The 22,915-nt window shown below is 40.4% G+C and overlaps 1 protein-coding gene across 2 annotated transcripts in view; it reads right to left on the bottom strand.

Annotated features, from left to right (window-relative positions):
* The window catches only part of SNX1 (sorting nexin 1), a 31,190-nt gene that overhangs the window by 5,677 nt on the left and 2,598 nt on the right, over nt 1-22,915 (bottom strand). For both annotated transcript variants that reach the window (XM_046652674.1, XM_046652675.1), the window contains exons 2-10: nt 12,956-13,064; nt 11,302-11,429; nt 10,683-10,749; nt 6,505-6,548; nt 4,388-4,529; nt 3,679-3,757; nt 3,148-3,223; nt 998-1,111; nt 703-796 (exon numbers count right to left, since the gene is read on the bottom strand). In XM_046652674.1, the coding sequence (XP_046508630.1) occupies nt 703-796; nt 998-1,111; nt 3,148-3,223; nt 3,679-3,757; nt 4,388-4,529; nt 6,505-6,548; nt 10,683-10,749; nt 11,302-11,429; nt 12,956-13,064 (853 nt within the window). The remainder of the gene's footprint in view (nt 1-702; nt 797-997; nt 1,112-3,147; nt 3,224-3,678; nt 3,758-4,387; nt 4,530-6,504; nt 6,549-10,682; nt 10,750-11,301; nt 11,430-12,955; nt 13,065-22,915) is intronic.

Here is a 22,915-nt window from a genome sequence, read left to right as displayed (position 1 = left end):
CCTGCACGTTCTAGAGCAGGACCAACTTCTTTTGTGAAGGGCCAGATAGTTTAGGTCTCGCAGGCCACATATGGTTACACTCTCTCTCTCTTTTTTTCACTCATCCCTTTAAAAAATGTAAAAACCATTCCCAGCTCACAGCAATAGGCTCAGGGCCAGATTTGGTCCATGGCTGGGCCATATTTTGCGATACTTTGGCTTCATTCTACTGGTTTTCTGAATGTTTACATTTCTGATTATCAACATGTTTAAGGCAGAGAAGGAAAGCATTCAAAGTTGGCAAATTTCACTAGCTCTTAAGAAAATCTCACCAACGAAAGGTGAAGAACAGTTAGGAAACATAAATGGTTTCCCTGCATTTACATGTTGCTCGTGTGACCAGGGAGCTGAAGTGTGTGACATCATTTTGGATATAAGCCAGTAACTCAAATCATACCAACAAAAGCCCAAGGTCCAGGTCAAGCTGCACCTGGGATGGCTTCCCTGCCCCTCCCAGGTAGAAAGGACATTGCCCACAGTGTCTGAGTCATGTTTCCTGCCAGGAGATGCAGGGCCTATCTTTTTGATCAGAACACCAAGGACCAGGTGGGCTAAGAACTTCAGTTTGAACGGCTGAGAGGCTTGAGAACAGCATGCCCTCCCATCTCCAGCTCACTGGAGACATCAATTTCCCACCTCCAAGTGCATTTCAGAGGTTGTTACCTTTCCTATGGTTGACTAGAGTTTCTACAACAGCATGCAGTTTCCGTAAGCGCTGCTCCTCACACTCTACCTCCTGGAGCTTCTCCTCAAACCACTGAAACACACAAGCCCAGAGCTTTAATGGAGGTCACTCTCACAGGTGTAGAACACAGTCTTTCCTTAGCAGTGTTTTCAAAAAGGAACTGAACTATCTTAATAATAAAGTCTCAAATCTCAGAAATTTCAGGACCCCTCAGGGTTTCTGACCCATAAGCGTGACCGGACAGGGTAAGTTGAGAGGCACAGGGCTACTCACAATGTCTGATTCATTCATCTTGATGGTCATCTTGCTGACTGCATCTGTGGCTTTGTTGAACATCTTGAGGAGACCAGCGCCACTCAATGTCTGGGTACCCACAGCACGTGGCAGCTAGAAGACCAAGAAGGCGGGGATGGCAAGTTATCTGCTGCCCCTATTTTAGGTTCAGAAGAATTAGTATTCATCAGATGGCATGCCCAAAACTTGCTAAACAAATTATTTGAACTATAATTGTTGTTTTCAAAGGGAGTTAGACAAATCCATAACTAGCACATAAAGAAAAATCAAAGGCCCACTTAAACAGAATCAGCAAAATTTTCAGCTTTTGATACTGTGTGCAGAAAGGAAGTAGAGTGTGAGTATCATGTGGCCAGGTGACCTCACACTGAGATCGTCTGCCCACCCAGGCATGAACTGCTTAAATACCAAGCATGCTTTTATGAAAAGTCAAAAGTTCCTCTGGATTAGCTTACTCTGCACACAGCTGGACTTAAGGTCTTGAAAGACTTTGAAGTTGCGCTGTGATTCCATTTGGATTTTCTTCAGTGAACAAAGGTCCAAAGACAGGAGCATTATTTATTCAGACTGAAGCTATTTTTAGGGATGATCTAGTTAAGCCAAGCATGTCAAATATTTAGAAATAATTTGATTGGCTCAGTCTTACCACTACTTAGTCATGGAAGGGATGCTGAAGAATCTACAGTATATATAGTACACTAGGCTGAAAAATTAGATTTTAGTGCTCAGGACTCAGGGCAGTAGTAACCTGGGGCCATTTTGCCCTCTAGGGGCCATTTGGCCATGTCTGGAGATAATTTTGGCTGTTAAAACTGGGTGGGAGGGGCTACTGGCGGCATGTCGTGGATAGAGGCCTAGGATGCTGCTAAACCTACAATGCACAGGACAGTCCCCCACACCAAAGAATGATTCAGCCCAAAGTGTCAATAGTGTCGCCTCAAACGCTATTCTAGGGACATGAAGTGAGGATCAGGGGGTGAAAAGGAAGAATGTATTTAGGAATCCCAGAGGGGGAATGAAAAGATTTTTTAACTAAAAAATTTCATTTTGGAGGGAAAAAACCCATATACCTAGTGTCATTTTTTTCATTAGAGTAGTACATAATATACACAAATTAAAATTTAAAAATTAAATTAAAAAATAAATACAAAATAATAATCCCACCCTGTCACTTATTTCCTTCTAGTTTTCTTTCCTACGAGATACATTGTTTTATTTGTTTTTGTTTTTTGAGGAAGATTAGCCCTGAGCTAACTACTGCCAGTGCTCCTCTTTTTTGCTGAGGAAGACTAGCCCTGAGCTAACATCTTTGCCCATCTTCCTCTACTTTATACGTGGGACGCCTACCACAGCATAGCGTGCCAAGCGGTGCCATGTCCCCACCTGGGATCCAAACCGGTGAACTCCAGGCCGCCGAGAAGCAGAACGTGCGAACTTAACCACTGCACCACTGGGCCGGTCCCACAACATTGTTTTATTCTGTTGTTTCTTTCGATCCTTAATGACTAGCAGCTGTTTCAAGTTTCACTTTTCATAATTCTTTTAATATACGCTTCCAACAAATATATATGAACATTTCTGTATACTTTGTTTATGATGAGAATAAAGTATTTGTTATAGTGATATATTTTACTTAATTAATTCTTCAATTGTTAGCAAGTGGGCTGTCTCCAATTTTTCACAATCATGAATAGCCTACACATAGCCTGTAAAAAAAAGACTGTCCACTTGAATCAACACTTTTGCTACATGGCAGTTCTGTGGTCTATGGTAACTGGTTTTGAACGAGTGCCCCTCAGCTCCTGGAACAAAATCAGCATTCAATTTGAGCCAAGTAGTAAACTAGGAAAGACACGCCAAGGACTTGCCAAATAGATCATTGCGTTGATCCAGTAAGACAACACTAGGCTGCAGTTTGACCTCTACAACCAGTTGCTTTTGACTACAGGCAGAACTTCTTTAATTTCAAAGGCTGAAAAATACTTGACACTCTTGGGGGCTTACAAACTAGGATATAGTCTGGTAAAAGGCTCTCTGCATGTTAAGTGCTCAAACAGTTGTTGAATGAACTAGTTTCAATTTACTGGGGGTAGAAATCAATCATGAAGTTCAGTTCGCACAACACTAACCTCTTCTTTTTCCAAGAACTCCCTGACATCGGGGTCCTGTAACATGGTGGGATGATTCACAATCCTCTGAAGGTACCTACAGGGTAAGCAGTTATCTGGTTAGTCGACCTGGCCTGACAGGTTTTGGGTGTCACACAGTGCCGGCAGTCTTTCCTTACTTTAAAATGTCCTCAGATAAGGCACTTAAGTATGACTGCTTATAACCACCTTCAAGTTCATGTCTTCATATTTCCAAAAAGGGAAGAAAAACAACTATTCAGAAAGAGACCTAAGAGTCATTCATATTTGATTGTCCAAGAAGGAGAATGTGATTGTCTGCTAACTCAGGATGGGGAAAGAAAAGAAGATGGTTTATTCCTAAGGAGGGAAGGCAAGAGACTTAAGGAAGGTTAGAGATAATACAGTGTGTGAATATATAATTCACTCAAGTTTCATCTCTATTAACTCCAGTGAATGTCTCATAATGAAGTCTCAGTTTCAGCTTTTCACTTATTCTCATGTTATTCAGGAAAATGGTTGCACGGCACCTACCTTTCTAGAGCAGCCCTCCGTTTTTCAAGAAATTCTGCAGAAGAAGAATCTTCCTTCCCAACTTTTACTTTTGTCATTCCTGAAATGGAATTTAAAAAGCAAAAATAACCACAAAATCATGAAAAGATAAACCTGTAAAAAAAAAAAAAAAAAAAACAACCCTAGGAGGAAAGGCAATGAAGACAGCACTACAAAACACTACAAAAGCCAAAGGTTGCTTCTGTGTCACCAACAGGTATGAACAAAAGTTCTTTACATGAGAGTCATTTTTTAAACTAGTCTTGAAATGCTGAAAGTTTGAAACTCTGGGACTTGCAGAGCATGTTTTCTAAAAGGAGGCCATGGGACTCTAAGCGTAGATTAACAAACATCAATTGATGGTAACGTGTAGGTTCCTTGCGGCCCCCTCACCCTTATCCAATCGAGTACATTTCAATCTGGAGGGAACAGCAGTCATTTAAGACTCTTGGATACCAACACCAACACAAACACACACAACTGTGGAAGCTAAAACCAGAGCCTCCTACTGCATCCAAGGAAAGAGGACATATCAAAACATGCTATTTCCCTAGACCCCATGTGATTTATAGGAAAATGCTGGAAATATTTCTTTTCTAACCACAAGATTCTACACTCATTAACAGAAAGTATATTGCAGAAAGAATGCAAGGGAAAAAATCCAAGCTGAATAAAAGACACAGGCTCTTACCTATTAGGCTCTTCTCAGGTGGAGGAGGGACAATGAAGCCATTCTGAGAGTGTTTCTCTGAAAGCTTCTCATAAAGACCCAGAAAGTCACTAAATCTTCTTTTCACTGCAAACTGTTTACTTCTGAACATTGGTAAGCTTGTCTTAAGGATAGAAAAAACACAAGGCAATTTCATTCCAAATAGGGGATGAATGAGTATCTTCAAAGTCATCCGGAGCCACCTGGTAAATAACTATCAAAGGAATCTATTTCCCAGATCCTTTAGCCACCTGGTAAATAACTTTCTCCAAGGCTGAGATTCCTAAACTTTTTTGATCTACAGTTCCCCTCTGGCTGTCTGGGAGTCTATGAAGCCCTTCCCAGAATAATGATTTTAAATGCATACAATAAAATATATAAAATTACAAAGGCAACTAATTAAATTCAAATACAGTTTCATTCCCAGGTTAAGGACTCTTGCTCTAAGGAAAAAGATGTTGAAGTCTAGTTTAAAGCTAGAATTCTATGGTCACCTGTAACCCATTCATCCTGCACTGACTTATTAAGGATATTAGCTGCTGGAATTAAAGCAGCCAAACTAAACAGAAGACAGACTAAACAGTGCTCCTAAGGGGGAGGATCACATGAAATGTCTACACTGTAGATATTTTAACCTCTGAAGTGTCACAGAATCTAGAACTCACAGGAGGCAGGCCAACAGGTAGTGGAGAGACAATACACAGGAGACTACAAGTAAAAAAGGCCTAGTAAAAAAGACTAGGCCTACATCATAACAAGAAATCATTTAATACTCACCAGCTGGCAAAATTTAAGGAAGTTGGCTTTGCCAATTGTTGGCAAGGAAGTGTATCAATGGGAACTTTTTTTTTTTTGAGGAATATTAGCCCTGAGCTAACTACTGCCAATCCTCCTCTTTTTTCTGAGGAAGACTGGCCCTGAGCCAACATCCATGCCCACCTTCCTCCACATTATACGTGGGACACCCACCACAGCATGGCATTAGCCAAGCGGTGCCATGTCCGCACCCAGGATCCGAACCGGCGAAGCCCGGACCGCCGAGAAGCAGAACGCGCGAACTTAACCGCTGCACCACCAGGCCGGCCCCTCAATGGGAACTTTTACACACTGCCAATGGGAGTATAAACTGGTACAGACTTTAAAAAATAGTTTGTATTCCTTTTCTTCAACATTTGCACTACCTATGACCCAGGGTGATTACTCCGGATTACATATCCTAGAGAAATTCTTCTATGTGTACATTAGGAGACATGTGTAAAAATGCTCATAATTACAAAAACTGGAAACATGCCAAATATTCACAACAGGAAAATGGATAAATATGTTATGTTATAATCACACATGGACTAATTACAGCTACACACAACATGGATGGTCTGAGAAACAATGCTAGTAAAGAAAGCACTATTTTCAGCATGATACCATTTTTATGAAATTCAAGAACAAAGCAAAACAGTCTATTTTTTAGAGATACATATGTGAAGACTGTTTATAAAGGAAATGAGAGACAACTCAGGAGAGTGGGTGCCTCTAAGGTGTGAGGCAGGGGATATGACAGGGAAAAACACGCAGGTGAATTCAATGGTACTCATCTTAAGACTGGTGGTAGGTTCGGGGCTTCACTTTTTATGCTTCACAACCTGCATACAACATTGTGTAAGTTTGTATGCATTAATATTATATAAAAAAGGAAGACCAGACCTGAGGGGCAAAGGTTAGGGAAAGTATTAAAAGAAGCTCCATATAGGAAACCTCAGAAGAACTGATGATTTTTAAACAGGTGATATAGTTTGGGGCAATCTGCCAAACTAGCTCTAAGCAACATAGTTCCTGAGAGGAATGGGACTATATCAGATACACTGCATGTCTTAATAAAACTTACAAAGTTTCACACTGAAGTGTTAGCTCTCTGGAAGAAAGTGGAAAGGCTCAGATGATATTACCAAGGGGATGCAGGCTTGCTCCATCTTGAGTAAACTTGAAGGAAGATGTTGGCAAAGAAACTAAAGAAATACCCAGAAATAATCTGAATGATGACCTTCTTGGTATAAGCACCCAGGTCTATTAAGGTGGCCATCAGCAGGGTCCCCTGGACTCACCTGTGTTGTAACTTTGTAGGCTACATAGGCGTTCATACCATCCCCTGTGGGAGAACAAGAAAGCAGGAGAGGATTATTTTGTAAACCCAAGCAGTGCTAATCTTGCTAACATTTAACCAGAGTCATAAGCCACAGGAGCCCTGTATAAGAAGGATACTTGTTTCATCTCCAAGCTTTATATACTATCCTGCAATCCAGCTCCTACTTTTCCTCAGAGCCTCTGTGGCACATATCAGGCCCCCATGGATGCTGGCTAGGCCCCAATTTGAGTCAGACAAGAGAGTCAGCCTCCTGTTCCAAAGCCAGGCTCCATTTATACCCTCCACAAAGAAGCAGTGGATACTGACAATCCATCAGTTGTTACCATGCCAATATTTGGGCTGGTTATACACATCTGTCTAAAACCAAACAATTCTCTTGCTGTATAAAGTAGAAGGAGGAGAAGGAAGCAACTGATGTAAAAGGAAACAAGTAGTTCTACCCTAAGCTAGCTCTGGGCTGTTTGCTCTTTCAGAAATACTGTCACGGCCTCCTCCATTGGTGCTGGGGGACACTGACCTCTCTCATCTAGTATGTTCACCCAGAGCAAAGGGCCTGGCAGGAAGATACTTTGGCTGCCTAATATCACACAAATCTCTCTTTCCTGCAGGAATTTTTTTCTGAAAAAGCCTTTGACTGTTAAATAATTTGGGATTCAAGCAATTGTTTTTCTCTGTGGCAGTGTCCTGACCTAGACCACTTGGGAACATAAAGGCACCATTGACTCCCTGAGCACTGAAAAGACATACATTGGAATCTAGTCAGACAAAGCTCCAGTGCTGGACTCTGGCATTTTGAGTTGGTTTGTTCCCTTCCTCTCCACCCCTCAATTCTTCCCCACACCAAACAGGAAAACCTAGGTCAACAATTACTAGCTGCTTAAGCTTCTGAACTGGTCCTGGAGTGAGGGCCGGGGGAAACAAGGTGCAGTACTGGATTAGCAGGATCACCTATTGCAACTTGGTTTCCATAAGATGGCGGGGAATGTCTACTTTTATAAAGTACACAGAGAAGTTGGAGATTATACAAGAGTAGAGGACTTGCTTTCTCTACCTCTCCAGCCCCTATCAAAAGAGTGTGTATAAAACAGAAATGATAAGCAAATAAGCATTAGAACTTACTTTATACTGATTACCACCATTAGTTCTCCTCTAAAACACTTATACTACACTGCCTAGTACTATTAAGGATGCTTACCACTGATAAAAGGAAATAAAAATCTAAATTTACTTTAAGGATAAAGTATTCAAAATTTTATTCACAGTTGAATAGTCATGGTCAAACATCCAGAAGGTCCATCCCATAATTTAGTACCTGCAATTAAAGAAAGTCTACATGCAAATACACACAAAACACAGTAGCAAAGCAGGATCTTCAGACACTTTGCATGTCAGCTGCTTTTACTGAGGCAATGTGTGAGAAAAGAGACATACTTGCATGTACATACAGAGTTCATAAGACTTAGAAATGGGTCAGTAATATAGCAGTTTTACATTTACCTTCATTTCCTAAATAATTTCAGAAAGTTCAAGATGGCACATGCAAATTACTAAAGCTCTAAAAAGCTTATCCTGGTAGAAGTAGGATTCTGATTTATTTAGATGTGTGCATGAATAAGAAGCACATGTTGAATAAACAGCCCACACAAACAGAAGGTGTTGTTATGAAGATCAGGCCCTGAATATGAAAATGCTTCTAAGTAGCTAGCTTGTTGGCATCAACATGTCTAAGAATCTAGACTATGGTACAAGTGGATGAAGGCTTCTCATCAAAGGTGATTAGTGTTTAAATCAATCTGACCCACGGGATGTTTAAATTACTGCTATGGGTTGAATTTTTGTCCCCCTCAAAATAAAAAAGCCAGCCCTAGTTGTCTAATGGTTAAGATGAGGTGCTTTCACCACCAGGGCTCAGGTTCATTTCCTGGTCAGGGAACCACACTACCGTTCCGTTGGTGTCATACTGTGGTGGCTGCACGTTGCTGTGATGCTGAAAGCTATGCCACTGGTATTTCAGATACCAGCAGGGTCACCCACAGTGGAGAGGCTTCAGTGGAGCTTCCAGAATAAGACAGACTAGGGAGAAGGAAGAGGTCATCCACTCCTGAAAAAATGGGCCATGAAAACCCTGTGCATAGCAGTGGAGCATTGTCTGATATAGCGCTGGAAGGTGAAAGGATGGCGCAAAAAGACCAAGCAGCGTTCAGCTCTGCTGTACACAGGATCGCTAGGAGTCAGAATTGACTCCACAGCACTAACAACGACAACAACAAAAGATACGTTGAAAGCCCTAACCCCGAGTATCTCAGAATGTGACCTTATTTGGAAATAGGGTCTTTATAGAAGTACTCAAGTGAAAATGAGGTCAGCAGGGTGGGCCCTAATTCAGTATGACCGGTGTCCTTAAAAAACGGGAAATTTGAACAGAGACAGACACGCATAGAGGGAAGATGAGGTGAAGACACTCAGGCAGAATGCCATGTGACAATGAAGGCAGAGACTGAAATGATGCATCTACAAGCCAAGGAATGCCTGAGGCTACCAGGATCTAGGGGAGAGGCATGGAAGAGCCCTTCCCTAGTGCCTCCAGGGGAGCATGGCCTCACTGACACCATGATTTCAGACTTCCGGCCTCCAGAACTCTGAGCGAATTTATTTCTGTTTTAAGCCACCCCATTTGTGGTACTTTGTTACAGAAGCCCTAGGAAACTAATATACTCCCTCTCTCTCCTGGTTCAAACGTCATGACTTTTAAATATTAAAACAATTAGTATTATTTACTTACAGTTTATCTTATTCTACCAAGAATTTAAAGCAGCTAATAACTAGCTTAAAATCAATGTGCCTATAGAATATTCACAGATATTACAGAGGCAAGAGAGAATCCTAAACATGTTATCCAAAGTTCTGGTCCAGGCTCTACCACGGACCGCATTGTGACCAGACAGGAAAACTACTTATTACCTATTGGTTCTCAGTTTCCTCTATTATTGGATGAGGGAATTGTCTAAGACGCTCATAAACATCCTACCAGTGCAACAGTCCAGGAAAAGTAAAACTCAACAGTTTAACAACAAACCATTTTGGCATAAAGTCTTTATAAATTCTTGTTCTTCAGAATAGACAAAGGGTGTTGGAAATTACATTTTTCCTCTTAATCATATAAACACCAGCCCTGTTTAGGAGGATAAGGCTCTGTATAGCCTCTTCTGTCAGGGGAACCTGGAACAAGGAAAGTCAAGGCCTGTTGCTCTCTGCTCACTAATAGCTTTCACAAGCTTGGGACACAGAAAGGCTACTTCCAAAATCCAAGTTTTGGCCAAAGTTAAGTGCTCTTTTTGAAAATCTAATTTCAATTTGACCAAAATTCAACCTGGGTCCTTTACTCTTTACCTTTAAAAGAGAGATGCAGACTTCCTCATTTCTTTAGGATATCAAAAGTACACGATAAACGACATGTAACAAGAATTCCAAACTTCTTGAGGGAAAAACAAATTCAGTAGTCCCAAATTTTAGAACATGTGTTTTTAGGGTGTTTAAACAGAATTTATGATCTTTTTTCTTTTTTTGAGGAAGATCAGCCCTGAGCTAACATGTGCCACCAATCCTCCTCTTTTTGCTGAGGAAGATTGGCCCTGAGCTAACATCCATGCCCATCTTCCTCTACTTTATATGTGGGACGCCTACCACAGCACGGCTTTATAAGTAGTGTGTAGGTCCACACCCGGGATCTGAACTGGCAAACCCTGGGCTGCCGAAGCAAAATATGCAAATTTAACCACTACGCCACCAGACTGGCCCTGGAATTTATGATCTTAAAAGGGAGTAAAATGGTTTCATCAATTCTGTGGGAGAAGGCAATGGCTGGGTTTTTAAAAAAGGATTCTAATAGTATTTGACGCCTCTGATTTTTTTTCCTAAAGCCAAGAAAAGCCTAAATAAAGTGCTGGGTGACTGCTGTTTCAGGCCTTAGAAGCATAGCAAGGGGTGTAATTTCACAGGAAAGATAATAATGCAGTACTTCACACTGGCTAGTTCGGCTCTGGAGGTAACCATCTAGAAATTAGCTAACTATGCTTTCCACAGCCACATCTTAACATCACAAGGAGTCCCAAGTACCTATCTTACTATCTTACTTACCTATCTTCTCAGGATCAGTTATACCAACTGTCAAATCAAAATGGTCTTCCTGTTCTTCTTCTTCTAGCTTTTAAAGAGAAGACAAATCATGAGCGTTGATACAAAAAAAGGCTATTAATTTCACCCTGTATTAATCTTATATCAATAAAATAACATCAAGATAAATCCTTCAATGAATCAGTGTTCAGTTCCGTCCATTCCCAACAATCCCAATGAACCAACTCCCACAGTTTTAAGCTGGAGCCTGCTCAAAGGTCTTTGTTACATCTATTCTCTTAAAACCTTATTTTGATCATAATGAATAATTCCTCGGTTTTGGAAGACTTACCTCTCTCAGGCTAAGGAGGGAATGAGGAGAGACTATACTCTTTAATACGGGAGCTTCACACACTAAAAATCATTAGTGACCACTGAAAGCCTTTGTGCTGTCCTCTGGGCAAGGCAATAGACACTTTGCCCAAGAAAGAGTCCTGTATTGGATTCTGGCTGTCCATTAACCATAAAGGTCTTCTTCAAGAGTCATAAATATTTTCTCAAGGTTCATGCTCAACTGAATTTCAGACTGGCAGCACAGTCCTAAAAATCCAAAAGAAACAAGACCAACAGCATAGATTCTCACCTCCTCAGAGCTTGGTTGTGGCTTAGAAGAATTTATGGCTTCCTGTGGAGGAAGAGAAATGAGCGTTTTGGCTGGTACCTTCTTCTGATTATTTTGTGTGCTGTCCAGGGATAGCTCCACTGTGGCATCTAAAAATAGTTGATATTTTATAATGAAGGTCAATAATGGGTCTTTGATGGCTAAACTGCAGTTCTATAGGTTAAGAGACAAGAACAACGGCAACTACTCTCAATACTTAGAGGTTCTCAGATTAAGAGTGAAGAAATTTTTACATGGCTAAAATGGGAGGATAGTAAAAGAGGTGTTTGTCTAGCATAAGTTTAGGAGAGCAACCTCTTTCATTCCCAAATACAACCACTTGGCTACCCTCTACCTAAAATTTAGGCAAGAACCAGGTATCACGCAAAAAGACTACACAGTCAAAGTAAGTGTGCCAATTTACTTTATTCTCAGGAGCATTCCTTTGAAACGTTATATAAACCCTATTTATTCTTTTTATAACTATGTGTAAAAGAATAAGTGCGTCTATCTGCTTTACAAGCCACTATGATAGAAAAGGCAGGTACACCGACAGCAAAAATGACATCAAAGGAAGAGTCAGGAAAACTGTAAGCTAGAAAAAATGGACCCAAGATACAAACACAGTAATGCTTGGGAAAAGGCACTGTTTGCCACACATGAGGATGGCACTGCTGTTTTAGCAGTTTAAGAATTATTCACAATTTTAATTTTAGATCATCTTGCAAGGATTAAGATATGTTTAATATATGCTGTCCAAGAGGGATAAAAAGACATGTAATATCTGAAAAATCTTTCTAATGCAAATAGTTTTTAAAAAGTAGCGCTTAAGAGTCACCTTTGTATATCTGGGAAAATCCAGTTGAGAATAACTCATTCCCTAGGTGTTCTAGAGAGGGGACTTTTAAAAGAGCGCTTTGCACCATTTTTAGGCATTAAAATTTATTTTTTATTTTATTTTTTATTTTTTAAAGATTGGCACCTAACAACTGTCGCCAATCTTTTTTTTTTTTCTGCTTTTTCGCCCCAAATCCCCCTAGTACATAGCTGCACGTTTGAGTTGTGGGTCCTTCTAGTTGTGGCATGTGGGACACCACCTCAGCATGGCGTGACAAGCGGTGCCACGTCCACGCCCAGGATCCGAACCAGCGAAACCCTGGGCAGCCGAAATGGAGTGTGCAAACCCAATCACTCGGCCATGGGGCTGGCCCCCATCCTGCAGGAATCTTGATGGCAGGGACTGCATTTTACAGGTTTGGGACTCCTCCACAATCATATCTTACATAGAGTTACATTTCAAATATGTAAATATACTATTTTACTTTTTTTTTTTTGAGGAAGATCAGCCCTGAGCTAACATCTGCTGCCAATCCTCCTCTTTTTGCTGAGGAAGACTGACCCTGAGCTGACACCTGTGCCCATCTTACTCTACTTTATATGTAGGACACCTGCCACAGCATGGCTGGATAAGAAGTGCGTAGGTCCACACCCAGGATCCGAACTGGTGAGCCCTGGGCCGCTGAAACGGAATGTGCGAATTTAACTGCTGCACCACCAGGCGGGACCCCTTTTTTGGTTTTTCACTTTAACTCAGCAATGTGAAGATTCCTATTATAAGTTATGAGTCCATACTCACCTGCAAAGAGATCCTGTGGCTCTTGGTCTTGTTCCTCATGGATCCCATTTTCTCTGGAGCCATTGTTGATGGGAAGAGAAGCAATTCTCTTTGGGGACTGGGGCTTACTCTAAAAACAAAGAGATATTCTGAATAAAACAGTGCCATTAAGAACAAACCTAGAGGGGCCGGCCCCCTGGCCAAGTGGTTAAGTTCGTGCACTCTGCTTCGGTGGCCCAGGGTTTTGCCAGTTCGAATCCTGGGCGCGGACATGGCACCGCTCATCGAGCCATGCTGAGGTGGCATCCCACATGTCACAACTAGAAGGACCTACAACTAAAAATACACAACTATGTACGGGGGGGCTTTGGGAAAAAAAGGAAAAATAAAATCTTAAAAAAAAAAGAACGAACCTAGAAAGTGACTTTTAATTCATCCCTCAGTGGCTCCCACAGGTGTTTAGGGGAAGACAGGATCACTAGTCAGCCAGTTTAATAAGCAGCCAATCATTATCAGTGCTGTAAGTGCTACCCAGGTGATCACAGAGCTAAAATAAACTCATACATTTTAAAGTTAATTTTCAACACCATAGCCTTACTGAAATGCCCTATCCCAAAGCACGTGATACCGATAAGGGTATGTATACACACAGACAATTTTCAAAAGAAATGTGTCCAACTGCATTTCCCCTTCTCAGTTGGTGACTTTCATTCTTTCAAATGCTGATGGGGCACATTCTAGTGACCAGGACACGACATTGGAGTCCAGAATTCAAGCTCTGGATCCTGGTTTACTTTGTGGTCTTGGCTAAACTGCTCACTGAAGTCCAGATGTGTGGATATTACTGAACCCTTGACAGGCAAAGGAAGGTATAACACTTTACATCTAAAGCTGTTTCTAAACATAACTTTTCTTTTCATCCTTCACTTACACAGACACAATTTTCCACCACACCCGTGTCAGGCTAGCAGAACAAAAACCAGTCATGCCTAGCCTAGTGGGCACATGGTGAAAATACAGTCAGGCCAGGGCCTTTATCAAAAGCTCAGTGATCAGCCGCAAACAAGGGTGGGGTGGGACCCAAACCAGTAGCAGAAAGAACAAAGCTGGATTGTGCAGAACATGAACAGAAAGCTGGGAATCCAGCTTCAAAAGCCATGGTGTGGTACTACAGGGTTTTGAAGTCAGACCCCAAGGCCAAATCAGTTAAAAGACCTGATTTAAGGAATCTTTTATGAAACATTTCCTTAACAAATCTGAGGGAATTTGTTTCCTGCAAACAGGCTTTTTCTGACCCAACGGAACAAAAGGAAATGACAGATCCGACGGGTCCTCTGAATTTGCCATGCAAACAGCGCCATCCCAACAGTGGGGCCACCCTCAGAGAAAGAAACTGTATTAGATTTGTATTAGCAAACAATGCTTCTACTGGAACTTTTCTATGCTAACAAAGTTTACTGAGCACTTAGTGGTATATGCTTAAATGTTATACAAATTCTATTAGACAGTGATTCTGTCTTCTAGCTTCTATAATCTTAAAAAACAACAACAAAAATCACTGCAGAGACACAGACAACAAATAGGGCACAAACAAAACTCACATGACAAAACTTTTGTCTCATACATTGCCAACCACCTTCCTACATATACAACTACATATTCCTTCCTATACATACTCTTGTGCTCTTGTACAGTATAGGGATCTCATAAAAAGCCATCTGATTTCTTTTAATTCAGTTCCCACTGATACTAGTCATCTTTAGATGGAGACTAGGAAAGACTAAAACTCAGGATATGTTAAGGATAAATGTATACAAATGTAATTTACTAGTAGCTCACCAGGGAGACCAAAGCACCAGAAAAGGCACAGGTTAGAATTTAGCCATTTCTAAAGACAGCTAGAAGAATTCATTCCTGTGACACGAAGATGAATAAAGCCAGCTTTCCATTTCTGATTTACCAGCTAAATAGAAAGTTTAAAGACAAAGAACATTTTCCTGAACAATGATAGAACAGCAGCCTGTCTTTCCCTGCACTAATGAGAAGAGAGAGACCCAGGTGGACAGGACACTGCAGTGACAACTAGAGCACGACTACCTGTCTCTCTTCCTCCACCAGACCCAAACGGTAAGCTGCTTGACTAGAACCATGATGAAACTGACTTGTGCTCCCTTAGTAAGCCAGGTAACAACTACCTGTGAGCACAGAAAAAACTGCTCCTCAGATATCCTCTGGGACTCCATCCCCAAAACCACTCATGGCTGAGTTCTAAGAAAGCTGAAGATAGTTAAGATGGATTATGATATTCCCTACCCTGATCTTTCCTCTGTAGTTGTTCTTTTACAAAATTATTCTTCTATGTACGTAAAACTTTTTACTCTGTCCCTCCACCCTCCACCATCTGAGCTTTTTCTTTTTTTTGAGGAAGATTAGCCCTGAGCTAACTGCTGCCAATCCTCCTCTTTTCACTGAGGAAGACTGGCCCTGAGCTAACATCCATGCCCATCTTCTTCTACTTTATACATGGGACGCCTACCACAGCATGTGTGCCAAGCAGTGCCATGTCTGCACCCGGGATCCGAACCGGTGAACCCCGGGCCGCTGAAGCAGAATGTGCGCACTTAACCGCTGCGCCACCGGGCCGGCCCCATCTAGGCATTCTTAACGTCATTAAGAGTTGTACAAAAATCCCAATTTCAGGGACTTAACATTCTATCGTATGGGTATACCACAACACAGTCATTTCCCTAAGGATGGCTATTTAGACAGTTTTCAGGTTTTTATCCCCACAAATAATGCTGTGATGTCTATCCATATATATAAGCCCACATCTGATTATTTCCCTGGGATAGATTCTTAAGTAGAATTATTGGACATAAAATTTTCAAAGGTTCTGCTAAGCTGCCTTCCAGAAAGATCACCAGCTTGCATCCCACCTCCCACCCCTCAGCAATGTGTGAGTCCTGCACCCACAGCAGCAGTAAGCATTCTCTCTCTTTTAAAAAATCTTTGCCAGGTTGAGTGGTGGAAAGTTGTCTTTACTGGCCATTGGAATCCCTGTGATTTTTCTCAATGTCCTCTGCCCATTTTTCTACACTAAGTTAGTATTACTTAGTTAGACGTACACTTTTCTTACATAAGTATGTCACCCCTCTCTCTGCCATATTGTACAGTACCCCTCCCCAACTTTACTTCTTTTCACATTTGCTTTATTTTTGGCCTTACCAAATTCACTTTCAGTTGATTGATCTGGATCAGCATTGGACAAACTAAGCTTATTTCTTTAAGCTGAAGAGTACCCAGCACACAGTAGGCCTTCGAGGCATATTAAGTTTTACTTAAAATCAGATCCAAAAAAAGCTGAGCATAACTATTTTTAAGGAAAAGAAGAAATGAATCCCTGTTTGTGGTAGCCTACATTCTTACAAGACTGTTAGAGAAAACAAGTCTTCCAAGAGACTAGAGTCGCTAATAATAGCTTGTTATAAAAATATACCACCTAGGCATTATAACACATTTTATATGCTATGCCTTAGGTTAAAAGGCTAAATTTATCAAGATATAATTTATATTAAAAAGCTAATTCTGAATCAACAGTTAAAATTTTAGGAAGGACTCATGATGGGGGAAGGAAGGAGGCACACTGATTATACTGAGTGGCAAAATCATTACTAAAAATAAGCCTTGCTTTATAATCCATATTTTGAAAACCTCTCAAGAGTCAATAAGTCAGAAAACTATCCATCTGTTTGGAAGGAGCTAAATTTCTAGGCAACAGACAAAACTACATATATTCCGTAATAAAAATAGTACCTTTGTGATGTAGTTAATAAAGCCAAAGAGCAGCCCTGCATACTTCCCCCTGCCCTTTTTAAAAAAAAAATAAAGGAAGCATTCTTTCTGTCAGTGATAGAATCCTAGGCTAGGATATACAACACCTGCTAACTCCCTTTGGCTGTTAATTCTAGCAGGTTCAAGTGCCTGTTTATAAAAGCTCACAAACGGCCTAATCCTAACCCTCAGGCACTAGAAAGATCTGCCAGCAAGAGAGCACTTGTGTTAAGAGTAAACAGATATTCCTCTCCAATTACCAGCCTCAAACCATGAGGCCCAGGCTACTAAAGCAGTTCTCTTAGCTCAGAGAAGGACAGATGTGGGCTTGCTGTCCCCCAGAGCTGACACAGCCATTCAGTACTGGAAAGCACTACTGCGATTCTGGGGAACTTCCCTTCAGGTTAAGCAGTTGTGATTCTTCCTTCTGTTGCTCAACTGCTTTTTTTGCTCCATGCAGAACACTTGCATTACGTTCAAGAGACCTCAAAAGGGTGGTAACCACTAAAGCTCTCAACTACATTTAGAGGTCGAATCCAAATTAAATGCTAAGGTAACACTGCTTCTGCAGAACAAGAGCAGTGATTTTCTGATGGAAAATTATTATAATTTAGTAAGGCAAGATGGAGCTACGGCAATGTGTGATCATACTAATGTACCAAGGCAAGGACAATTAGGAACAAGTCAACCCAGAAGCTATACTCAGATCATAACAGAGCAGTCATGAAGTCTTTAAAAATTACCCTGGAAGACTTTGGCATAAATACTCCTCCTTTTGCCACCTTTACTTCTAGGGAGAAATGAGCAAGGTGGGGCAGTGTATTAGTTTTCTATCACTGCTGCAACAAATTATCACAAATTTAACAGCTTACACAATGCAAATTTACTATAATTCTCTAGAAGTCAATACAGGTCTCGCTGGGCTGAAATCAAGGTGTCACCAGAGCTGTGTTCCTTTCTGGAGGTTCTAGGGGAAAATTTGTTTCCTTGCTCTTTCTAGCTTCTAAAAGCCAGCCACATTCCTTGGCTCATGGGTCACTTCCTCCACCTTCAAAGCTAACGATGTTGCATCTCTCTGTGCCTTTCTTCTAAAGGTAATCTACCTTCCCTAGTCACTCTCTCTCTCTTCCACTTTTAAAGAATCCTTGTGATTACACTGGGCTCACTAAGATATTCCAGGATAACTTGCCTATCTTAAGGTCAGCTGACTAGCAACCTTAAATCCGTTTTCAACCTTAATGCCCCTTTGCTTTGTAACCTAACATATTCACAGGTTCCAGGCCATGGACATCTTCGGAGGCCGCAACTATTCTACCTACCTCAGGCAGTGACTGTTCTCCCATACCATGTTTCAAAAATGGCACAGAGGGGCTGGCCCCGTGGCTAAGTGGTTAAGTTCACACGCTCTGCTCTGGCGGCCCAGGGTTTCACCGGTTTGTATCCTGGGTGCGGACATGGCACCGCTCGTCAGGCCATGCTGAGGTGGCGTCCTGCATACCAGAACTAGAAGGATCCACAACTATGTACTGGGGGGGCTTTGGGGAGAAAAAGGAAAAATAAAATCTTAAAAAAAAAAATGGCACAGATGTGCTAAAAGCTTCTGTGCTTGGGAGAATGGACATTCAGTGACAACTGGATTTGGGAACAGGGTGCATCTAACTTCACAAACTGGGTGAATATCTGATTAACTCTAATGATTTCACGATGTTACTCCCTCTCATAGCTTAAGGAGTTAAAGTAGGGGTTCTTGGGGTATACTAGGGTCCATGAGCCACAGAATGCAGGGGGAGAGGTCTATGAATTTAGATGGGAATAAAATTACAATTTCATTTTCACCCTCTAACTACAATTCTGCATTTTCTTCAATTATAAAGATATGCAACAAACCATAATAGTCATAGCAGTACCTGAGACTCTAATAGAAATTAGATATTTTTTATTTGATATTATAGTTGTTACAGATCTCAAAATATCATTTATGCTCATCTTTATTTAAAAATTATAGTAGTGTTTAGATCTATCCCTAGGTATTATTTAAAGCACTAAAAAGCACGTTACTAATATAAATATATATAAAATTGTTTTAATTTTTATTTGACTAGCCAATTGCTATCCAAAATAAAATAAATTTTATTTATTAAATTAAATAAATTTAATATTTATTTTAATTGATAACTGCATTTCAGTATAACTGGTTTCCTTTGTAATCCATTTTATACATTTAAAAACATTATTCCAAGAATAGGTCCATAGGCTTCACTGGACTGCTAAGGGGTCTACAACACAAAAAAAGTAAACAAGCTCTGAGCTAGAAGGTAGAGGAAGTAATGAAAATGGAAAAGGGGGAGCTGGAAGGCTGGGGAAAATGAGCCTGAAGTTGATCATAGAGCTGGTTAAGGAAAATGGTAAGCAAGCCCATTAGAGACCTCAAATGAAAGGGCATGCCATGATTTAGGACATTCTACTGAATTCACTTTTATAATTTCCCTACTAAACTTTTTGGGTCTCAAATTAATATAACTTAGAAGGGCTCAGAAAACTGCAGAAGGATCAGAGCACTAATGGGTATGTTAACTTCTAAGCAGAAAAAGCAAACCCTGTTCAAATCTGCTCTGAAAGCAGAATGAAGCCCCAGCTGTCCATTTGACGAAGCAAAAGAATAAGCCAGAAAAAGTTGAGCAACAGGCTTTTCCTGGAGATGAAATACTTATGGCTACTTGCTCTAGTAACTATCCACTACTCATGATTTATTTGTGCCAACAGTTACTCAACAGTGCTGAGAAGTTCTGAGGACCAACGGAGAGAAATTAGAGTCTTCTTTTTCCTCTTTCCCCTCCCAACCAAGCAAATCACAAATGGCCAAGTCATCGGAGCTCCCTTAACACCTGCGTAAGCAAAGGGGGCAGCAACTCTATAGAAACCAGAGTACAACTGCAACCTTTGCTGCTTCTCTCACAAGCCCCAAACTCTAATTTTAAATAATTTTTAAGTTGGGTTCTTACTAGTCATCTTTAAAAGTCATCTTTTCTCATTCCCCTTCCCTTAAAACTGCTTTGTAATTACTTTTGTTAGTCTTTCCTTCATAACCTTGAAAGGTAGGTTAACTGCTAGTACAATTCTATAATCAAGAAATTAGGGGCCAGCCCCATGGCTGAGTGGTTAAGTTCGCGGGCTCCACTTCAGTGGTTTCGCTGGTTCCGATCCTGGGCGCGGACACGGCATCGCTCGTAAGGCCATGTTGAGGCGGCGTCCCACATTCCACAACTAGAGGGAGCCACAACTAAAATATACAACTATGTACTGGAGGTATTTGGGGAGAAAAAGCAAAAAAGAAGAAAAAGAAGAAGATTGCCAACAGTTGTTAGCTCAGGTGCCAATCTTTAAAAAAAAATCAATGAATCTATGTACTTCAGGAAAATCTAAACTCATTAAAAGTAAAACTTGTTTACAATTTGAGCTGAGCATTAAAATGAAATCTTTGGACATAACACCAGTTGCTAACGTTTTCAAGAACATTTGTATCAGACCTATGTGAAAAACGTGGAATTTCAACTTCTGAACTTTTGACCAGATCTGACCACCTGATGTCATGTTAGCTCCAAAAACATGTGTCTGAGAAAATATGCCTACAGAAAATACTACACACTAGAGGACACTTACCCATGACTATTTACTAATATTAGTTGTAAATGAATATACCGTTAACTAAAGAAACTAAGCAATAAAGCTTTGTTTAAAAACACTTATGTAGATTAACTTTCAGCTGGTTAAGAACACAGAAGGGATAGTATGAAGAAACTAACTGAGGACGCGTTACACCTTTGGGAACAGCCATCAGGCATTTTGCAGAAGAGAGACTTAAAATATTAGCCAACTAAATGATCAATCTCCTTAGGGCTTTTAATAAAATTACAAAATTCTGTCCAGATCTAAAGAGGTTATCCTATAAGCACTCAAAAGGAAATAAACTGGTCTTAAAAAAGAGCTGAGATAGGACTGTAAAATGGTGCAACTGCTATGGAAAACAGTATGGAGGTTCCTCAAAAAATTAAAAATAGAACTACCATGTGACCCAGCTATCCCACTTCTGGATATATGGTCAAAAGAATTGAAAGCAGGGTCTGGAAGACACATCTGCACACTCATGTTCATAGCAGCACTATTCACAAGAGCCAATAGGGAGAAGCAACCCAAATGTCCATCGAGGGATGAACGGATAAACAAAATGTGGTATATCATTCAGCCTTAAAAGGAAGGACATTCTAACAGATGCTACAACATGGATGAACCTTGAGGACATTATGCTAAGTGAAAAAAACCAGTCACAAAAAGACAAATACTGGCATGATTCCTCTTATAGGAGGTTATCTAAAGAAGTCAAATTCACAGAAACAGAAAGTAGAATGGTGGTTACCAAGGGCTGGGGGGAGGAGGTAAAAGGGGAATTTGTTTAATGGGTATAGAGTTTCAGAAATGCAAGATGAAAAAGTTCTGGAGATCCCTTTCACAAAAACATGAATATACTTAACACTCTTGAACTGTACAATTAAAAATGGTTACAGCGGTAAAGTTTGTTGTGTGTTTTTTACAATAAAAAAAGCTGATTTGTTCCCCCTCAGGATACACGTTATATTGATCACAGATGTAGGCCTGGATTCTAAAAATACCATGTCCTTTCCTGTCTAAATGTTAAATACATACCTTAGATTTCTATAATTCTCTGCAGTCTATAAAACACTGTCAATCAGAAGCCAATTGTTATCCAAGACTTCTGAATACCAATACAATTAAGTTATATTGTTCTTTAGCCTTACATATAAAGAATTAATTATTCAATACATGACTTTTCAAGCCCCCTGCTACTCCTTCTTTATCCTATTTCTTTTTTCTGGCCATTTCTCTAAATACTAAGGCTTCAATTCAAGAATAAGAGAAGTGGAAAAAAAATTCTAATTGGTCTGATATATCATCAAAAGAAGAAGTTACCAGATTTGGCCAAAATCTGAACTGAGGATTATCATTTATCTATGTTTTTCTCCTTTCTCTCAGCATGAGACAGACTTCAACAGTTCTTCCCTTTTATTTAGAGGGCAAATCTAATTGTGGTGCTGGCATACTGCTAAAAAGAGATGGGCATATAAGAACTCATGGGAAGGCAAATAAAGAACTTGCTTCAATTGTATCATTCTGGTTTAAAAGTAGGCAAGTAAGACCAGAGAGGTCAAACGAGCTGTAAAAATACGTATGCCATTTATAGTCTTTTTAACATAATAATTTTATGAATCTGGAGAGCCAAAAGAATGGCTACAATCTAGTCTCTAGTTTTATTAAGGGAAAAATTAATACTGTTCCAGAACTAAGAAAGTTTTAACTAAAAAGATACATAGATGGATTCAGGTCCACATCAAAGATTCAGGTAATATATTTAGAATTTTAGACCTTTTTATTTATAGGCCCACAAAGTAGGAGGCAGAAAGAAGGTAAGGTCTTATGTATTCTTAAGAATCAGACCTTCCACAAGCTGGTTTTCACTTTTAAAGCCATGATTTCAGATTTATTTCAATAATTTTTTTAACTCCAGTCTCTCCTTGTAGATTCTGAGATGCATCATCACGGGCTGCTCTTTCACTTATAAATCAAGTAACACTTTTATTACTGTATTAACAAAGCCTCTTGGACTATAAAAGAGAGCAGATGGGATGATTAACAGCAGCAGCTGCTACATCAATATCCAGGAAATTACATGCATACCATAAATGAGTTTTACATTTTAGATGCCTTAGCTTCCCAATTTTTTTTTTAAAGACTGGCACCTGAGTTAACAACTGTTGCCAATCTTTTTTTTTTACCTCCTGCTTTTTCTCCCCAAATCCCCACAGTACATAGTTGCATATTATTAGTTGTGGGTCCTTCTAGTTGTGGCAAGTGGGACGTCGCCTTAGCGTGGCCTGACGAGCTGTGCCTTGTCCATGCCCAGGATCGGAACCAGCGAAACCCTGGGCCGCCAAAGCCCAGCGCGCGAACATACCCACTTGGCCACGGGGCGGGGCCCTTCCCAATTCTTTAATGCTCCTCCCTTTGCCTCCAACATGCAACATGACGATGTGAAGATAAAAAAAAAATATGAAGATAAACTTAAATCAAGATGCT

The sequence above is a fragment of the Equus quagga genome, chromosome 2 (genome assembly GCF_021613505.1).
Source record: "Equus quagga isolate Etosha38 chromosome 2, UCLA_HA_Equagga_1.0, whole genome shotgun sequence".
NCBI lineage: Eukaryota > Metazoa > Chordata > Mammalia > Perissodactyla > Equidae > Equus > Equus quagga.
Note: the sequence above shows the minus strand (reverse complement) of the source record. Positions and strands in the feature narration are given on the sequence as shown.